The 19,673-nt window shown below is 51.2% G+C and overlaps 1 protein-coding gene across 1 annotated transcript in view; it reads right to left on the minus strand.

Moving 5' to 3' along the window:
* SYT17 (synaptotagmin 17) overlaps positions 1–16,279 on the minus strand; it is a 68,706-nt gene extending 52,427 nt beyond the window's left edge. The window contains exons 1-4 of the mRNA XM_054714777.1: positions 16,229–16,279; positions 11,779–11,889; positions 5,455–5,603; positions 3,381–4,000 (exon numbers count right to left, since the gene is read on the minus strand). Coding sequence (XP_054570752.1) covers positions 3,381–4,000; positions 5,455–5,602 — 768 coding nt within the window. The 5' untranslated portion in view covers position 5,603; positions 11,779–11,889; positions 16,229–16,279. The remainder of the gene's footprint in view (positions 1–3,380; positions 4,001–5,454; positions 5,604–11,778; positions 11,890–16,228) is intronic.
* Between the last annotated feature and the right edge of the window lie 3,394 nt (positions 16,280–19,673).

Consider the following 19,673-nt stretch of genomic DNA (forward strand, 5'->3'; position numbering starts at 1 on the left):
GCTTCCTCACCCTATCTCGGCCCTATGAGCATCTCTGCTCGGATCATTCTGTGCCGTGGGGCTGCCCTGTGCATGGCAGGATGGGTGGCAGTATCTCTGGTCTCCACCCAGCAGGTGTCGGTAGCACCTCCATCCACCAAACCCAGAATGTCCCCCAGCACTGCCAAGTGTCCCGAGACATAGACGTGCCCCTGGTTCAGAACCCCTGTTTATAGCGCAGGAGCTTTAGGTAGGCCCATGGCCGCCCGGCTGTTCCTGGTCTGGTTCGCAGCCAGACTGACTTGCTTGTCTGACGGAGGAACAACACTGCAGCGCACCACAGTCCAGAGTCCCCTCCCCAGCACAGATCAGGCGTAGGCCAGGCCTCACTGGATGCCATGGCCCGCCCCCGCATCACTCCTCCCCCCCCCCCCCCCCCCCCCCCGCCCCTGGCTGTCACCCTTTACCTAGATGGCTTCACTCCCTCCCTGCAGGGTTTTCTCCTGCATCTTGTTTTGGGTTGAATTGTACCCCCTCCCCGCCCCCTCCCACCCTCCTACCCCCACTCAAAGATATATTGACATCTTAACCCCCAGTGCCTCAGAGTGTGACCTTATTTGGAAATAGAGTCACTGAAGATGTGATTATTATTTAAGATGAGGTCATAGCGGAGCAGGGTGGGTCTCTAATCCAATAGGACTGGTGTCCTTCTGAGAAGAGAAGAGACAGACACACACAGAGAACATCATGTGATGACGGAGGCAGAGATCGGACTGATGCAGCTTCAAGCCCGGAAACACGGAGAGCCAGCAACCACCAGAAGCCAGAGAGAGGCAGGAAGGATTCCCTACAGGTTCCCAGAGCACAGCCCTGCCAACACCTTGATCTTCGACTCCTAGCGCCCAGACTGTGAGAGGATACGATTCTGAGTTTTAAGCCACCCAGCAGCCCTGGGACGCTAATCCACACCCAAATTCCTGCCTCGGGCACCGCTTCAAGGAAACCCAGCCACAGACAACTGGCCTGTGCCCTCAAGAGCATAAAGGCCGAGCAAGCCTGAGTCCTTCTTCCCTCCGAGTTCCCATGAGCCCTTTCTTCGTGTGACAAGAAAAGGAAGAAGGAAGAAGGAAAAAGGGGAAGAAGGAAGGGACAGAGGGAGGTGAAGGGGTGCGAAAGGGAAGGAGGGAGGAGGAAAAAAAGAAATTCACTCTGGGGAATCCTTTCTCCCTTCTATCCGTCATTCACCCCACAAATCCCACTGAGCACCACCACGCGCCAGGCGCTGCTCTCAGTGCAGGGGAACAAGACAGACACGACCTCTGCCCTGTGGGGTTTACCTACCAGCATGGAAGACGGGCCCTAACACGTATGCTCCGTGGGATGATGCTAAGTGCCATGGAGGAAAATAAAGCAAGGGAAGGGTAAGCTGGACCCACGGTGGAGGCAGCCACATGAACAGGGTGATGCAGCGGACGCGGCCTCTGGTGTCAGCTACAGATGCTCCCATAGTCCTGCTCGATGTGGTCTCCGCTCCGGCCGATACCGGCACACCTGGTCTCTCTCTCTTCTGCCCAGCCCTCCTGAGGGAGCCCCCCTGGCCAGTGTCCCCGCGCCAGCAGACAGAATGGAGACTTCAAAAACCACCACTGACTACTGACGTCCCCTCCTTCCTGTGTCCTGCTCGCCCCTCACTCCTTCTTCCTGGGAGCACCTCCTAAATATACCTGTACCCAGGTCCTTGCCTGGGCCTCAGCATTCAGGAGAACCAAACTAGGGCAGATAGGCCAGGAGGGCTTTGCTGAAAAGGTGATATTTCAGCCAAGACCTAAAGGAGGCAAGATTCTCTGCATCTCCGGGACCTTCCACTGATGTCAACAATGGAGCCTGGCCATAAAGAAATTATTTTGTTGAGGGGGGTTTCCCTCTTTCAACTGTAACTCTCTTGACAGTTGAAAACCCAGTGATATCAAATACTGCGGACGATACATGGGAAGCACCCAATATATTGGGATCACGTGACACGGAGAATTTAGGATTGTAGCAGACACTATCAACACCTTGCCCACCACCTCTTGGCCGTGACCACGTCAGTGCATAGGGGCCGGCATCGGTGGATGTCAAAGGTCTCTTCATCTGACAGTGTAACAGTCCAGAAATGCCAGGAAATAAACCTCCTCATCTCCCAAGAGCCCGCATCCAATAGCTGACAATAGTTAGTGAATAAAAACGTTAGCTCCCTTGGCCGTCAGGTAGAAAGACCCTCAGGCACGTCCGATACTGGCTCCCAGCTTTCCCAGCAAGTTTCCATTCCAGTCACCCACAGTGGTACCAGCCCCCAAATGCACCCTTTATGTGACCTCTCCAGTTTCTCCTTGTGTTCCCTCCAGTGCCACATCCCTAATAAATGACTCCCCTTGCCCCAGGGTCATCTTCTTGAGGAATCCAAACTAAGAGATGAACAAAGCTCCTACCTTTGAGGATGTGCACAGACACGGACACTCTGGCAGTGGGGCAGCCCCTCCAGTCCTCATGTTTAACATGTGTACCCTATACATAAGGTGCTGGACCATTAAATCCCTGGCCAGGAGAGCTCAGCTTTGAGAAGCACCTTGCTGTGTTTGATGCAAAATAACCCGCCTGTTGTACAGGACTGCTCTCTGCAGCACAGCGGGCTGGGCCGGCCTCCAGGGGCCGGGGCTTTTCCTTTCCTTGGGCTCCCACCACATGCTGCACCCCCAGTGGGCGCACTGTCATCCTTCAGCCACAGAGTGCCCAAGGGGGGGGACTCTAACCACCAGTGGGCACAGAGCCTGGCCCATGGGTGGCTTCTGAAGCAGCCAACTGCATGTTCCTGGGCTGGGATCTCACAATTTGCCTGCAAAACATCCATCTATCATCCTGTTCTTCAGCCCTCATTTTATTTTTCCCAAATCAATTTCAGAAAGTCAAAATGACTGATAGCTTCCTACCCAGGATAATCACTCTCCTTATTAAATAGCCCACCTCAGTGACTAGAGAGTCCCAGGGTGGTGGTGGTTACATGAACCTATACATGTGATACAATTTCATAGACCTGCACACACACATGCACACACACACAGCAGTGCATGTAAAAACGGGTGCAAACTGAGGAAGGCCTGCAGTTTAGCTGCCACCATCACTTGCCAGTGCTAATGTACTCTACTCTAGTCGTGTAAGATTTACCATGGCGGTTGCTGGGGGAAGGGTACATGGGAACTCTGTTCTGTGTTTGCAATTTCTTGTAAGTAGAGAATTATTTAAAAATAGAATGTTTTACGGTGCAAAACAATTTTTTAAAATAAAAATCCTCATAAAAAATAAACCACAAACTCCCAGAAGAAGACAAGGCACACCCCCCCCCCACCCCCCCACCCCCTTACCTGGGAACTGGGGATCAGCGCCTTCCACCAGTGCCCGCCTTTCACCAGGTCCACCTCGCACAGCGGCACGGACACCTTCCCAATGACGCAGTGGCGGGAGAACTTATCGAAATCCAGCACAGTGAGGAGCAGGGTCCTCCTCTGCGCTTCTAGGAAGGGGATCTCGAAGGTGTAGCGCTCCTCAAACACGGGCTTCTGGGTCTTGCGTTTGACCCCGGTCTGCTTGGAGTTCTTCTGGTCCGGCAGGAGGCAGATCTTGACATAGGGGTTGGAGTGTGCCATGTCCTGGCGCGAGCCGTCCTGGGCGATGGGGGGCGGCAGGTCCCGCGCCTCGATCACCCGCACCGTCAGGTGGTTGTGCAGCAGGTCGTACTGGGTGCTGAAGTGCAGCATGCCCAGCTGGTACTTGGACAAGATCTCCTCGTCCGTCAGGAAGTCCACGTCGTCGCTGTTGGAGTCGAGGGAGTACAGCCGCGGCTCGAACTTCCTGAAATAGTCGTCGGGGGTATAGGTCCGTCTGAGCACCGAGGGCTGGATGGGCTCCTTCTTGGCGCTGAAGACGCCAAACTCGATGGGTTTAATATCGATGAGCGGGGAGCTGGGTCGTCTGGACTCCAGACCTAAACAGCCGCCAGAAATAACAATGACCACCACCACGCAGTGGACCGGCCCCGGGCCCCTTCCGGAGGTGGGCAGCATTTCCCAGCTTCCCACGCCGTCCCCGCTGCTTCCTAACGCTCTTCACCCTCTGCGCTCCACACCGGAAAGCCTCTTTTCCACTCAGAGAGGCAGCATCGGCCCATCACCAAACTCCCCGCAGCGGAGCGCCAGGCACTGTTCTAAATGCACTGCATGGAGCAGGTCATCTAACCTCCACAAGGTATTCGCTAATGACTATTCCCACCACCCCCAGCCATTTTACAGACGAGGAAACAGAACCCCGAAGTACTCACCAAAGGTCACACACCCAATAAGAGGAGGAGCCAGGGTCCTGCCTGACCTGCGTCGCCCCAGAGACTTGGCTCTAACCATTACCCTATACACCCTCCACTTTCAGAATGGACTCTGGGGCTGGAGTGTCTGGGTCAAGTTCCACCTCGACTACTTACTTAGTGAGCCATGTGACTCACTACTAATGAGCCATGTGACTCGGGTACATTTTTTAGACTCTCTGGGACTCAGTTTCCCCATCGGTGAAATGGAGCCAATGATGCTTACCTCAAAGTAACTATCATACTTCTTCAACGATTCTATTTAGGGAGTCCTTAGGCTTTACCCTGCTTCCTCCTCCCCACCCAAATCATGCCATATGGTCAAACACATACGTTATACATCAGAGGGGAAAAACTGGGTGGCCTGCGAGACAAATTCAACCCGCAGATACATTTTATTTGGGTTTAAAAGTAAGAAAGTTTCATATGAAAACCCAGGTTGCCAGTTTCTCTTTTAAAAAAATCAGGCAATACTGGGCCCACAGTCCCCCATGGCTACAGCTGAGTAGCAGCTGCCCTTTTCAACAGGGCATTAGCTTCCCCATTGGCCACAGTCCCCACCCTGCCCTAGTACCTCCCAAGGCTGAGAGTCGGCTCCCATTTGTCATTGCATTAGGGTGATATTTATCTCTATCCAACCCTCTTCACTCAGTTACTGACACAACCCACCTGGACCCTGGAGTCACTAGAATTTGCAAGCCCTGCAGTATAACATGGTAACACTTGCCTTTGGGGGCTGAAATGATATATGCTGACAATGTCAATCAATTGAGCCAATTCAATGAAAAGTGATGAGCAAAAACAAAATAATCAGTCAAAATGATCACTGCAATGCACTTCTGTCACGTTGTCATTATCGCTGCCTCATCCTGTCTCCTGACTGTCATCCCACTCTACCCCTCCCCAGGGACAACCGTGTCCTTCACATCTTTCCTTGGGGCTGCTGCTGAGTGTCTGGGAAAGCCAGCCCCCCGCCTCTGTCCTGGGACCCAGCTAGTGGGATTAGTTCATGGACTCTGAAGGGAGGTGAGCAGCACAAGACTGCCCCAGCCAGGACGCTCTGCCACGCCAGAGATGCTTACTTGAAATCCTCCGGGTCAGGCTGTACGTAGACTTCGACGTGTCTGAGGATGAGCATCTTTGATCTGGGGAGTTGGTACGTGGGGTCAGCGGGACATCATTGGCTGTGTGGACAGAGTCCCCGTCCTTGTCACTGCTCCTGCTGGCCATCCTGTGGGAGGGAAGAGGTCTCGATGGTTGTCAAAGAATCCCCAGGGACAGGCATCTCTGCCCTTGGAGAACAGACCACGAGGAAACAGCTCTCATGCCATTTATGCAGCTTGGGATAATGCAAATCTGAAATAGTGTGGTAGCCCTAAACTCTCAATAACGTCTTGCTTTTTGCACAAAATGTGAAATGATATGAATGAATATTTCCCAATTTAGAGCAATCAGTCAAAGCTGGGGCCGAAGGGAGAGATATGGGACCTTACTCAGGATGTGGCCTCGGAGGTGGGGCACCACTTTGACTAGTCATGAGGCCTGTCAATCTTCAGTCTGGAAGGAACCATGTGGCTGTCCATGTGCATCCCAACTTTTGCAAGTGGCTCTTGGTGAGAAATGCTGCTATTCCAACAGCCCCTCTGTCTATAGTTTAGCATCTTTTAAAAATATCCATAACCATGTCACTCAAGGGGTCTTTGAGAGGCAGGGCTATAGCTACAAAACGGCCCTGAGAATCAATGACTGAAGAACAATAGTTTGATGTAAAGAAATAGCTATGAATTAGCAGCAGGCACGACTCAATGTGCTCCCAATGAAAAGATAAAAAGCCTTGGGTCGGAGGGTGGGGCGATACAGAGTAGTAATTAAAGAGCAGGACCTCTTGGTTTGAACCCTGGCTGGGTGACTTTGGGCGAGTCCCTTCCTCTCTCTGTGTCTCCATCTCCCTATCTGTAAAATGAGAATAACGGTGCCCACCTTGCATGGCTGCTGTGAACACTGAATGTGTTCACACAGATAGAATGTATATAACAGTGCTTGGCATGCTGTAGGTAGGTGCTCAATACATTTCAGCTAGTATTACTGGTGTCTTTAAGATTCCCCCAATATTCATAAGGCTGCTAGGTTAGGATGCTGCGGGGAGGAAGATGGAGGGGACAAAAGCTGGCAAAGTGGCCGTGAGATGGATGCTGCTAATAACACGCCCCAAGCTCTCAGCTGTGGATTGATATGTTTAAGCCTGCATCCCCCAGCTTGACATTTAAGCCTGCAGGGAAACTAGTCCTGAAAAATGCAAGTTTCGAATTCTCCAAGGTCTTCCAATGCATCCTGTGCATGAAATGAGATGGATCTGATGTTCTTCCAAAGTGATATAAGGGTCATGGCGAGGACAAGACCGGGGCTGTGATAAGGCCAGGACACGCACAGTCCTCGCCTGCCCCCGGCTCCTGGTCTCTAGGAGAACATAGCAGATGAAATGTGGGGGGTGGAAAGTAGGGGAGGTCACAGAGGTGGGATCACACTGTACCAATCATTCTTCTTGCTCTCCCTTAAATGAAAGCTGTAGCATCTTCCATGGAAGGAGTCACTGGGGCACCTCCACCTGCACAGCCTGTCTCCCCACTGCCATACCTCTGTGGCAGTCACCTCCACCTGTGAAGTCCCATCCAGCTTCCCAGGACCAGCTTAAACACCATCGGCCCTCAGGGCCTTGGCTGAGTCCTCTGACACAGTACCAGTGTATGCCTGAGCCACCCCTGCCTCCTCTGCAACCGCCAGGCCTCCCTGCCTTCCTCCCACACACTGCGCCAACTGTTCCCTCTGCCCCGCATGCTCTTCCAGGTCCCATCACCTGTTTGGTTCCTTATCATCATTCAGGTCTCAGCTTCGACAGCATCTCCTCAGAGAGGCCCCACCCTGTCCCCGTCACCTCCTCCCACCCCCTTCAACCCTTATCCCTGCACCTGCTTTTGTCTCTCTTTGACATTGCACATCACTTATCTTTGGTTGTGGCTTGCTTGCTTGCTTCTCTTCTGCATCTGACACCAAGCTTCAGCTCCATATGGGCAGCGATAGTATCTGTCTTAACCTGTCACCACTGCCAACCTTGCCTTCCTACCTGGCGCATCTGGGGTGTTCCACATTTATTTTCTCAGTGAGTGAATGAATACACCCTTCCTGTGGTTCTTATCCCATTTATCTTGTGTCACAATTATCTGAGTCCATGTCTTGTCAACCCTCCTATAACAGGATACACTTCTTAGTGGTGAGACATGTACCTACTGTGATCAAAGGTACCAGGTGCTGAGTGCCCACTATGTGCTGGGCACTGGGCTAAATGCTCTGTATGAATCATCTGATTTCACCCTTAAAACAACCTGGGAGTTAGTTATTAATAACCGTGCCCCTTTTACAGGTGAGGAAATATAAGCCCCAGGGTAGGGTGGGGAGAGGGATGGATAAGTAATTGGCACCACGGTTAAATGGTAGAACCCCAACTGAGTCAAGCAATGCCAGGCTCCGGGTCACAGCTCCATACTTCTGAGCTGGACATCCCCTGCAAGGCATGTGGAGCTTTGTACACAGTAGGTACTCAACACATGCTCGTTGCAGAGACAAATAACCTGACTTTAAGTCACTCTTCAAGGAGTGTCTTTCTGGCACTGCCCCCAAGGAGCCAGCTGGATGGTACAGTTTCCTGACCCTCACTAGGCCAGCCCAGCCAAGGAAAGCTGGGGGCCCACATGACAGAAGCACGTGTGACAATGAATGGTGTGTCCCCCCAGCACAGAGCCAGCTCATCTGCCAGCCCTGTGGTTCTGGGCTCAAATATCACAGCAGGAACAGCACTGCAAAGCCTGTGCACTTGACATTTCTACTCCCTTCCTGTTTGATAACATGCAACTGCCCACTTGGTAAATAAAGCTGGGGAAAGCACAAGCTGTAAACTCGCCCTCTGAATGACTGAACCCGCTTCCCCTTTCCAGATTTCTCTGAACGTTTTGCCCTGTGTTGAGTGCCAAAAATGCACCCAGTGATGCCCAGGATTCCAGGAAGACCTGGTTCATCCTGGGCAGCTTGGAGGTCATGTACAGTGTCCAGGCTGCAGACTGCACGACTCTGGGTGGTGCCATTCATAATAACGACCAGTGAACGGAGCCTCCAGAAGTTGTGTGGTGTGTTGGCTCTGCTGGGAAGTTCCCAGCCCACTTTTCTGCTGGTGGCAAAACCAAAAGAACTGTCTTCCCAGAGGGTCCCACCCCCTGCCCCCAAAAGAATCCTCTGCATGCCCAAAGGGTCAGTAGCCTGGTTAAAGCGCAACTGTCATCCAACTCAGTGGCTGGGCATCTGTAACGCTCCATCCGGGTATCTGGGGGCAAACAGATTGTGATTTTCAATGTCTATCCGGTTCTCTACGGGTTCAAAAGAAAATCCAAATTCCTTCATCTGGCACTCAAGACCCTGCACGATCAGAGTTTGCAGGCTCATTTTCTACGATCCTCACAACTCTTCCAAGACGTAGTGTCCATGTGTCGTGTGTGCCTGCCCTGGGTCCAGTCACAGCATCCAAACTGTCTATTACAAAGGTCAGCGAACCACAGGGCCAAATCCACAGCCTGATTTTTGTAAATGAAGTGTTACTGGAACACAGCCATGCCATTCATTAATGTATTGAGTCTGGTTGCTTCCGCACAGCAATGACAGAGTTGACTAGTTGCAACATAGAATAAGCCCATGAGGCTGAAATATTTACTATCGGGCCCTTCACAGGAAAAGTGTGCAAACGCTGTTCTACTAGCTTAGTTCAAGTGTTTCAAGTGGAAATGACCCTGCCCCTGGATGGTCAGGCAATCCAGGGATGATCCCAGCACCATCTCCTCCAAGCAAAAGTGATTGGGCACATTTACACCAAACCTGGGCAAAGAGAGCCCTTCCTGGTGTTTTTGCTGCTGTTAAGAACGGGGCAAAGAAGAAGCAAGCTTAAGAATGAGGCCAATACAGACAAAACAAAGACAAAGAGAGCCACACGCATGCACACGCAGACAATATTTAAGCCTCTGGATCCAGCTATGCCTGAGTGAAGCCATTCTCCCTGGATTTTTCCATTGACAACTCTATGCAGGACTGTCAAATGGGTGTGCAGGGTGTGAATGCATAACTCTAGGGGGTGCCTGGACTTATGTACTCGCCTTATCTCCTATACTAGTTGTTTTTGTTTTAATCCTCACCCAAGGATATGTTTTTTATTGATTTTCAAGAGACAAGAAAGGAGATAGAGAGAGACATCTATTGGTTGTCTCCTGTACTTACACCAACAGGGGATCGAACCCAAAACCTAGGCATGTGCCCTGACTGAGAATTGAACCCACAACCTTTCAGTGAACAGCACAACACTCCAACCAACTAAGCCACCCAATTGGGGCCCCTATACTAGATTTTAAATCCCCTGAGTACAGTAATAGGATTCTATTGAGTGTCTGCAGGGTATACTCAAGAAATAATCCAAAGAAACTGAGATTAATTTTTTTTTATTTTTTTTAGATTTTTAAAGAGGAAAGTAGAGTATAGAGAGATAGAAACATCAGTCGGCTGCCTCCTGCACACCAGGGCATGTGCCTGACCAGGAATAGAACCAGTGACCTATTGGTTCATGGGTCGACATTCAACCACTGAGCCACCAGCCGGGCTCAATTGGATGACTGATGCTTTCAGGATTCAATTTCTGCCTGTACGTTAGTCAGCTGGTCAACAACTATCTTTTGGAGTTAGACAGACAGAAACCCTGCCCTCACAAAGCTGGCATTCTTTAAAGAAAAGACACCAGATGGGCTAAGCCAATCTCTGTCACACAGGGCACTGGAAAATGGGACTGAGCTCTTGATTAATGAGTTTATTTCACCAAACATTTCAACTCTACACACATCTGCGGGATCCAGGTCACTACCTATGAATAATGGAAGAGTGCCTTAACATCGCCTTTAAATCAGTTTAAAGAATCCCTCTCAATATAATGATAGAAATGAATACTTACTACTGTGATAAGCATGGTATGTGCATATCTCATTACTCTGAATAACAGCCATTTAAAATAAGTCATATTACTGTTCCCACTTTACAGATGAAGAAACAGACAAAAACAGGGTAAAAAGACTCTCATCTAGGATTGCCAACCAGGTGTCAAGCATTCTTAAGTCCTTTTCCATACACTAATTCATGCAATCACCACAACAACTCTATGATATAAATACTACTATTTTTATCATCGCCATTTTACAGATGGGAAAATCAAGGCAGAGAGATCAAGCAACTTGCTCAAGGTCACAGAACTAGGAAAAAGTAGAAAAAATAGAATACCAACTCACAGAGCCTGACACAGAACCACTTTGTTATGGAAATATGCAATACTTGCCTCTAAAAACAGAAAATGAGAGGAAGTACTGAGGCATGACCCACCCTGCACCCTGCCCTCCCCCCAGTATGGAGGGAAAGACGGGGCACCAGAAGCTTCTAGAACTTCAGCCCAAGGATTTAGCTGAGACAGCACTGGGTCCCCACGGAGGCTCCAGCTGTGGGCACGTGCACTGTCTCTCTCCTCTCTGGGCCTCCCCGTCTGTATCATAAGAAGTTGTACTCGATGATTCCCAGACCCTCTAGACTCAACCCAGACTCTCTGGCCACGTCCCTCTCCCAGCCACAGAGAGATGGACCAGACACGTGGCTCAAAAGCTTCAAAACTGCGTTCCCAAAATATCTGAGGGACTGGCAGATGGAGATGTTGTGTGCAGGCGCGGGAGGAGAACGAATTGGAAATAAAATGAAAGACGCCAGGGAGAACATAAACAGCGTTGGAGGACAGGATGAAGCCCGGAGGTGCTTTTCGGCTTCCCTATTTCTGAAGCTCTTGGTCAGATCAGCTAAGATACACTTGTTTGTTCATTCCATCTACCCAGCCAGGCAACAAACATTTATATGCATCTACCATGTGCCAAGCACTGGGTCAGATGCCAGGCCAATTGCCAGGTACTGACTTGGATGGACACCTTTAGAACCGACATCCCTTGAAGACTATAGATGCTCACAGATCTCTTTTCCGCTTGGAATGACACCCAACGTGATTAAAAGTGCCCACGTGTTTAGCATTACACAGTTCACATCTCAGAAGATGTGAAACTAGCTGAACAGAAGTCCCACCACCAGCTGGTCTCACCAGCTTGCCAAAAAAAAGTGAGAGGCACAGATCATGTCCCATCAGTAGCAAAGAGGTCAAAAAAATGGGCACCCTGCCTTCCTTCCCAGCTTTCATACCTCAAATCCTCCTTCCCCAGACCCCACCCCCTCTCAGAAACAGAATAAAAAGAGGTCTTGAGATTGCTTTCAAGGGAGTTGAGAGCAGTGTTACTTACAGCCAGGGAGGAGTCTGGGCAGGAAAAGGTCCCAGAATTTCAACTTCATCCTCACTCGACTGGCAACAGCTGGACTCGTAACACTTCTGACAGCAGTGCCGGCAGGTCCATCTGCACAGCAGCAGATCAGAGATTCTAGAAAGAAAACCCTGAGGCCATTGGGGGAGGTGGGCGGGGAGGGGGGCAAGAGGAGACGCGGGAAGGGTGGAGAGGAGGAAGAGGAAAAACACCCGAATTACAAGCAGCCCATCCCTGGTGAGACATAACGACATGCAGGAGGTCTGTCAACACTTGGAACAAAATGTTTTCCATTTCTGTTTACCAATTGCAGGCGCAAAGATGGCAAACACCACCTCGCCGGAGCCATTAATAGCCAGCGAGACATTTGCAGGTAGTTTCTTTTGTAGTTTATGGGAACGTCTTTCTTGACATGTGGGCGGCATACCCACCATGGTGAGGGTTACACAGTATGTTCCGAAACACAGTGAATATTAGTCTGTCATTTTGAGAGCAAAGCAAAAATAGTCTTTTTAGAAAAGATAATCTCAGTGACACAAAAGCAAACGGAGATAATCAAACGGAATAAGTAGGGGGTGGGGAGGGAAACCTATCTTGTCATCTAGTGTCTTTTCACCGGGATCTCCCTGCCACAGAAAGGCATGGAAACAGTGCCCTTATCAACATCCGGTGACTGTTTAATATTCAATATTCCCCACAGCCTCACATAAGACTCCAAAATGAAAAGCAAGCATTTCTTGATTAGAAGCCAGACCAAACGAATCATTGAATTAACCCACCTCGTTTAAAGGTTCCAACTGCCCTTTTAGAGATCCAAGATGAAGCCACGGGGTGGAGGGGGTGGGGGCGACAAAAAGAGAGAGACAAGACCAGTTTAGCAATATTCCAGCAACTCAGAAAAGAAAAAGAAAAAGCCCTGGATCTTTCCACTTACCATCCTGGGAAGGGAGCTGACTTCCTAACTAGGTGTTGCTATCTTCAGGGCTGCGGGTAGCCTCCTGGCTAGCCAACACCGAATAAATGGGAAACTTTAGCATTTCGGTTTGATTTGCACCGTATGCTGTTATGAATCAGTGCGGGTGGATAGATAGTCATGCTAGCCAATGCAGCCACACTTCAGAAGAGCAAACCTTCCTATACAGAAATAACCATGAAGCCAACCCCAAAAGACATGATTTGCCCACATGCAAGCAGGCACTGAGTGGATGTGACTTGGCTCCCCAGCCCTCCTGGAGGCCCTACCTTCTAATTCTGCTCCAATGGAGATGGTGGGAAGCTTCATAAGACCACCCACAAACAGAGGGAGCCAAAAAGGAAGCCATAATCTGGTCCTTGGAGGAGGGACAGGCTGCCCCCCTTCTTTGCCGCCCCCTTCCCCCCCATCCCATCTTCTTCTCACAGGTTCCTAAGACACAGGCTCCCTCCCCTCTTCCAGGGAAGAGTCTTGATGGCTTTCCAAAGGGGCCAAGTAAACCAGGTAGGTTAGGAGGAGTTCCACATGCTAGCCTGGGACATGTCCCAGAGAGGAACTGAGGCAAGACTCAAACTCAGAACTTTGAACCAAGAGGGAGAAAGTTATTATTATTTTTTTCAATTCTCTTGCAAGGAGGAGAAAGATTCACTAACATCTTCCTAACACATGCACCCCTTCCTTTTTAAACAGAGAGAAGGTCCTCCCCCTCCCCCCCCCCCCCATCTCAGAGCCTCAAAGGGAGCATCTAAGAATGTGGCATTATTCTAACTGTGTTTCTTTTGTCCAATTGCCTTCTGCTTATATCAAGTCATCCTGGTTTTCTATTATGGTTTTGACATAAAGTTTCCCTTTCATATGAGTTTTTAAACTAAAAAAAGTGTGAATCCATTTATAGAAAAAATATTGAGTAAATAACAGTACAGGTGGTACATAGCTCACGAAAAATTCAAAATCCTTGAAGTGGTAAGGATATGGCTGCAGCTTGGAAAACAAAGTCTCGGGCACTAATCACAAACTCTTCCAAAAGCAAAGCTCAAACCAGAACAAGACCTGCTGGGTGGGCGGCAGGGGGGTGGGGGGACAGGGGACGTAGGCACGCAAAGAGCTGAGTAGAGAAGTGCTAGTCCTGGCCTCACCACTAGCCAATCATGTGACTCAGGCAAGTGAAGGGGCCACGCTGAGCCTCAGTTACCTCTTTCCTCTATGGAAAGACTAAGCTAGGACGCTGTGAAAATGCTTGTGTGTTGCCCAGCTGCAAAATATCTGCCCCCTCTCTGTGGTTCATGAGAACAGGGTGGTTTCTCAGACCAGCTGGAAGCAACCGGGCACCAGGGGGGACTATCTTGGTGAGCAAAGCAGCAGAAAGCTATGTCCTCGTCGGGCTTACAAGAGCAAGTGCTTTAAAAAGCTTCCAACAAAGTACAAGGATAAAGGGACGCCTTTTCACAATCCATGCCCATTATCTTCATTTAGGGAAGCCTTTCCTCGGCATGTGGTGGTCGGAGAGCCGTTTATAAAACCGTGATGAGCAGAGATAAGGCCACCTCAGGGTCCCTGCTAAGGAACAACCATCCAGCCTTCTCAAGACCCAGGTGCAAGGTAAGTGTCAGGGAGCAAAGAAAAACCAAGGGAGATGAAGAAAGAGGAGAGAGAAGGTGCTCTGAGGCGATCAGCATGCTTTGTGAGCCTTTCCTCACGCTGGGCCTCCTGGGTTCACGTGTTTGATCCAATGGAGGAGAACTGATTCAAGCCAGAAAGTAACAGGATGAAAGGAAATGCAGACATTCTATAACAGGGTTGAGAAATCCAGCCTGCAGCCAGCCTATTTCTGTGTGGCACTTCAGCTAAGAACGGTTTGTACACTTCTAAATGTTTGAAAAAAAAAGTCAGAAGGAGATTAATACTCCTTGACTCATGCAAAATATATGAAATTCAAATTTCAGTGTTCACAAATAAAGTTTTATTGGAACACAGCCACGCCCATTCATTGACTATTGTCTACTGCTGTCCAGCACCACAGTCAGAGCAGGAGAGTTGAGACACAGACCTTGCAGCCTTCAAAGAAACAAATATTTACTACCTGGCCCTTGACAGAAAAAGTTTAACAACTTGTTCTAGAAGTTAAGCCAGCATCACCAGGCCATCCTCACTGGTCCCCACATTTAGACCTCACCATGACCCCCTAAGCAGCTGTGTCGCCTTGGTGCTGAAGGTGGTCAATAAGAACGGTAGAAGCCTGTTCAGATGTTCTCCGTGTCTCACTAGATTTGCATTCTGGGAGGCAGGGGCCATGCTGTGTCCACAGCTGTGCCCCCAGTGCACACACATAATAGGTGGTCACCCAACTGTTTCTTGAGCAACTATTGAATAGTCCTCCTAACAACATCCAGCACACAGTGGGTGTAGACGTGATCTACGATGAACTTGAAAAGATGACCTAGGGATTTCATGAAAGGGGAGCCAATGGGGCTAACCTAAACCAGGAGAGAGATGAGGAGGCTCGCCAGGTGACAGAGCAGAGTTCCTGGCTAAATGACAAGTCTGAGGACAAATTGAGGGGATGTGTGAGCCCGAGGGAAACTCGGGGACCAGCAGCCCCCCAACTGTGGCGGAGGAGATGAGAAGTGAGCCTAGATGCACCCTGGATGTGGGAGCCTGTAGGCTTCTCTGCCCGGCTCAGAGGAGCCAGTCCCAGAAGCAAGCAAAGGGTCTGACTGCATGACCTTGGCGCTGACCTGTCGCCGCTTCCAGCCTTGTATTAAGGAGAAAGGTCTCTTAGTCAAGCAGCTCACCCCCACTTTCCATCCCCCTCCAAAATAATCACGCTTGGAAATTATTTCGGCTGAGGATTCTTAGGGGAGTTTCCCCAAAATGATAGGGGTCCACAACTCGCAACCCCAAGACAATGGCCTAAGTAATCGGCTGCCCCACCGGCACCAGCACCGGCACCGGCACCAGCACCAGCACCAGCCCTGGTGTGTCCCCCACCCCTAGCACCCAGGGCCCGGGAGAGACAACGTCCTTGTCCCTCCTGGCCAGAACAGCTGCCTCAGGCTCACTCCGCCTGCCAATTAGCCCGGCCGTCACCAAGGCAACAACAGCTGGCGGGCCGGGTGGCTGGGGCGCCCCGGGCCGCTCGCCTCCGCCCCTCCCTGGGGTGGGGTGCCAAAGGAGGGGGATGGGTGAGTGGGAAGAAAAGTCTGCCTCACCCCCCCCCCCCTTCCTTCCCCAGGAGGTGAAGGCGCGCGTGCAGAGTCCGCAAGGGGCCCTGCATTAGGGGGTGTGGGGGTACCCAGCCTCTCCTCCTGGGGCGCACAGGTTGCTGCGCTCGGGCACCCTTTTCCCCCAGGCAAGTTTGCGGGAGCGCAGCCGCGAGCCCTCCCTTACGCGCGCTCGCGGTCGAAGGGGGCACGGCCTCCCCACCCACCCCGCGGACCTGGCCCCCAGCCTCAGCCCTACCTGGATGTACGCCATTTTCGCCCGCGCGACTCACTCCGGCCCGGGCATGGCGCCGCCACGGCCACTTTGCCCTCGCCGAGGGGAGAGGGGGGAGAAAGCAAAGGGGGAAAGGAAGAAAAGGCGGCCGGGCGGCCCCAGACGTGACTGGCGTGGCTGATGAGCGGCGCCCGCCCCTCCGCCGGCCGCCCGGTCCTTGCCTTTCCCTGCGTTTCGGCTCCCGGAGTCGGGGCCGCCAGCAGGTTGGGAGAGCTGAGGTGCCCAGGGCCCCCGCCTCGGCCTCCCTCGCTGTCCCGCGCTCCCCCCGAGGCGCTCCCAGGCTGGAATGAGGCCAGGGCGCCTGAGGAGGGAGCCGGGGGCAGCCGGGGACTGCAGCGACCCCGGCGCGGGAGGGGCGGAGACGCCGGGCCGGAGCGCACGGGAGGCGGGGGAGGGGATGGGGATGGGGATGGGGAAGCGGGTGGGAAAGGGCGGGCAGGGTCAGCCATCGGTCGGCGCCAGGGCTGGCACCTACCGAGAGCAGAGCCCCCGGGGTGGCAGAGGGCACAGTCCAGCCATGGAGTCTGTAGCTGGGAGGGTCCTCCCCAACCCAGCCCTCTCTCAGACCAGCTTGGAAAAACTTTATTCCCACCCCACCCGACGCGCCTAGAACTGTTGCAGTGAGGAATGCAGAAGCAAATGAAGGAGTCTCACGTTAAGATGGGGCGTTGGCTCCCCAAGGGAGATGCGGCCGAGGACGCAGGGGGCTCGGGGAGAGAGCGGAGCACCCCTTCACCCTAACCTGGCCGAGAAGCGCCCTCCGCGCAACAGGTTTGGCGCGGGGCGGCCCGGCAGCGCCACCCAGCGCCGTGCCCAGAGTCGTGAGCGCCTCTGCCCGCTGGAAGCTCCGCGCCACTGGTCGTGCGCCCCAGGGCGTGTCCACCCGCAGCTCCCCCACGTGGTTGGGGCGTCCTGGGCCTGGAAGCCTCCTCCAAGCTGGTCCTCCCACCCCAAGGCCCCAGAGCTGGGGCTGGCTCTCCACTGAGGGATTTGAGGTGGAACATTGCCCTCCGCCGGCTCTCTTTTTAAACGGCCAGCCTTCTCCAGTTGCCAGTCACCAGTTCGTCAGTCTTTTAACCTCCCAGCGCCTCTTTTTTCATGGTAAAAATGGCATAAAATCTCTACCCTGCCTATCCTCCAGGGCTGTTTTGTGGGAATAAATAAGAAAATGAATGTGGAAGTAATGAAAGATGTGCTACACATGTTTATATATTTTGTGTTAAAATCTAGCATACATACACATTTTTTTTCATACATACACATTTTGAGTGTGATACACTATTTCATTTGGAGCACCTGGCATGTAACACATGTTGAACGTGTATAATTCAGCGGGCATTGTGCTCAACACTTCACAAGCATTATTTCATTTCATCCTTCTTGCTCACTCCTACACAGCTGGCACAGTCCCTAACCAGAGTACTAGTAGACACTCACTCAGTGTTTTGTTGCTGCTGTTGACTTGATTACTCTCAATTTTATGAGGGAGGGGCTGCAATTATCCCCAATTTACAGATAAGGAAACTGAGGTGCAGAGAGGGAAAACCACTCTACCCAGGTATGACAGCTGGCCCCTCTGGCGTTTGAACCCACAAGGTCCAAACACCTATCCAGTGTATGGTATTTATCCACAGTGTTTCTTCACCACTGATGGGAAGGGGTGATTTGATTATGGGAAGTGGGCCTCACACAGGAGGGGTGCCTGCTGGGATGGGTGCCCCTCAAGGGGACTGGCCAGAGGTGGAGGAATATGCCAGGTGTTCCCATGAAGATAGCTAACGTTTTGGAGACTGCGTGTCTGAAAGACTGTTTTAAACCTTTTACAAAAATTCTATCTTTTAATTCTCTGATAACCATGAGGTGGGTATTAATACTATCCCACTCCTTAGATGAGCTTGCCCAGGGGTTATGCAGCATCCAAGAGTTGGGGTTCAAAGACCGCCTAAGCCGGAACCTTCCCTTAACCACTGTACCTGGCTGCCTCACAGCGCAGAATCTTGGAGGAAAGGGGAGGGATGATACCTTTAGGGTTAGTTTGGGATCTTAGTCCCTAACGACTTAAAACTGTCTGAGAATACCAAGCACCCCTCTACCAATGGGGAGGTTATTTTAAAATGGGGATAAGAGAACCTACCTCTGAGGGTATCAAATGCTTTCATGTCTGTAAAGCACCTGGCATGCAATAAGTCCTTAATAAATGTTTGCTGAAAGAGCAAATGGATGGTAATAATAGCTCATATGGGTGCTTCTAACTCAAGTCATTATTAGGACTGTGCACTACACATGCATTCTTGTTAAATACGCACCAGGGCCATACAAGGTGGGCACTATTACTGTCTAATCCATTTTACAGGTGAGGAAGCTCTGAGAGGAAGTGAGTCCCCAATGTAAACAGGGAAAAGTGACAGGGACAGGGTGAAAGTGCAGACAGGTTTAGCTCTAAAGGACCAGCTCTTCACAGCTGCACCATCTGCCTCAGATGTAAGAATGAATGAGATGTCGGCCCTAAGCCATTCATCAAAAGTGTCAGCTGTCATTCCAAGATGATTTCAGCATCTCCAGCTCGTCGAACCTCTCCCTGCCCATCTCAGGGACCCGCAGTCTGGCTTTGAGTTGTAACCTGGACTCAGAACAAGGCTGTGCCTGTCTGGACACGGCAGCTGGCACTTTCACAGGCCTCGGAGGAGAAGCCCCCAGTCCAGGAGACTGACGAATGTGTGGAAGTGCATGGGGCCTGTGGTATGATAAAGGGGGCTGTAGGAGTGCATAGGAGGGAACCCAACCTAGTGTATTTAAGGTCAAAGAAGGCTTTCTGGAGGGGTTGACATTAAGCTGAGTCCCAAAGAACAAAAAGTGGGGCGATTACTCTAGAGTCCAGTGTTGCTTGACTATGGAGGGTGGTGGTGCGCCAGGAACCAATTCCAGCATGTCATAATTACAAGAGTTTCATCAAAAGGTTGATGAAGCTTGGAGGCTCAACAAGGGCTGAGCCACGTATGTAATCATCTGTTGGAATGGCTAAAAAGCATCTCCCCCAAACCTGAATAGGATAATCATTTGCTGCCAGACAGCTCAGGGCATCTTAATCTACATGTTATTGCCTCCTGTTGGCCAAACACCTGAACAGCTGTAGGCTATTCCCCAATCTGACAATGCTTCTGTAAACCCTACCCTTTGAAACCCTACACTTTGAAGTGTATGTCTCCACCTTGCCTTAGAACAAATTGTGTTAATAAAAAGCACTGGGTCCTGAGTCAAGGGGTAGTCTTTAGCTCCTTTAGCTGAAGCTCCTCTGATCCCCAATGCCTTTCAAAACTATCTTTCTCCTACTTAATCATCTATGCACAGCCTTTCTCCAGATTGCTGAACCCTTTGTAATGCTGGGACAAGAACCCCGGCAGTGGTGTCC

Source organism: Eptesicus fuscus, chromosome 4 (genome assembly GCF_027574615.1).
Source record: "Eptesicus fuscus isolate TK198812 chromosome 4, DD_ASM_mEF_20220401, whole genome shotgun sequence".
NCBI classification, from domain to species: domain Eukaryota; kingdom Metazoa; phylum Chordata; class Mammalia; order Chiroptera; family Vespertilionidae; genus Eptesicus; species Eptesicus fuscus.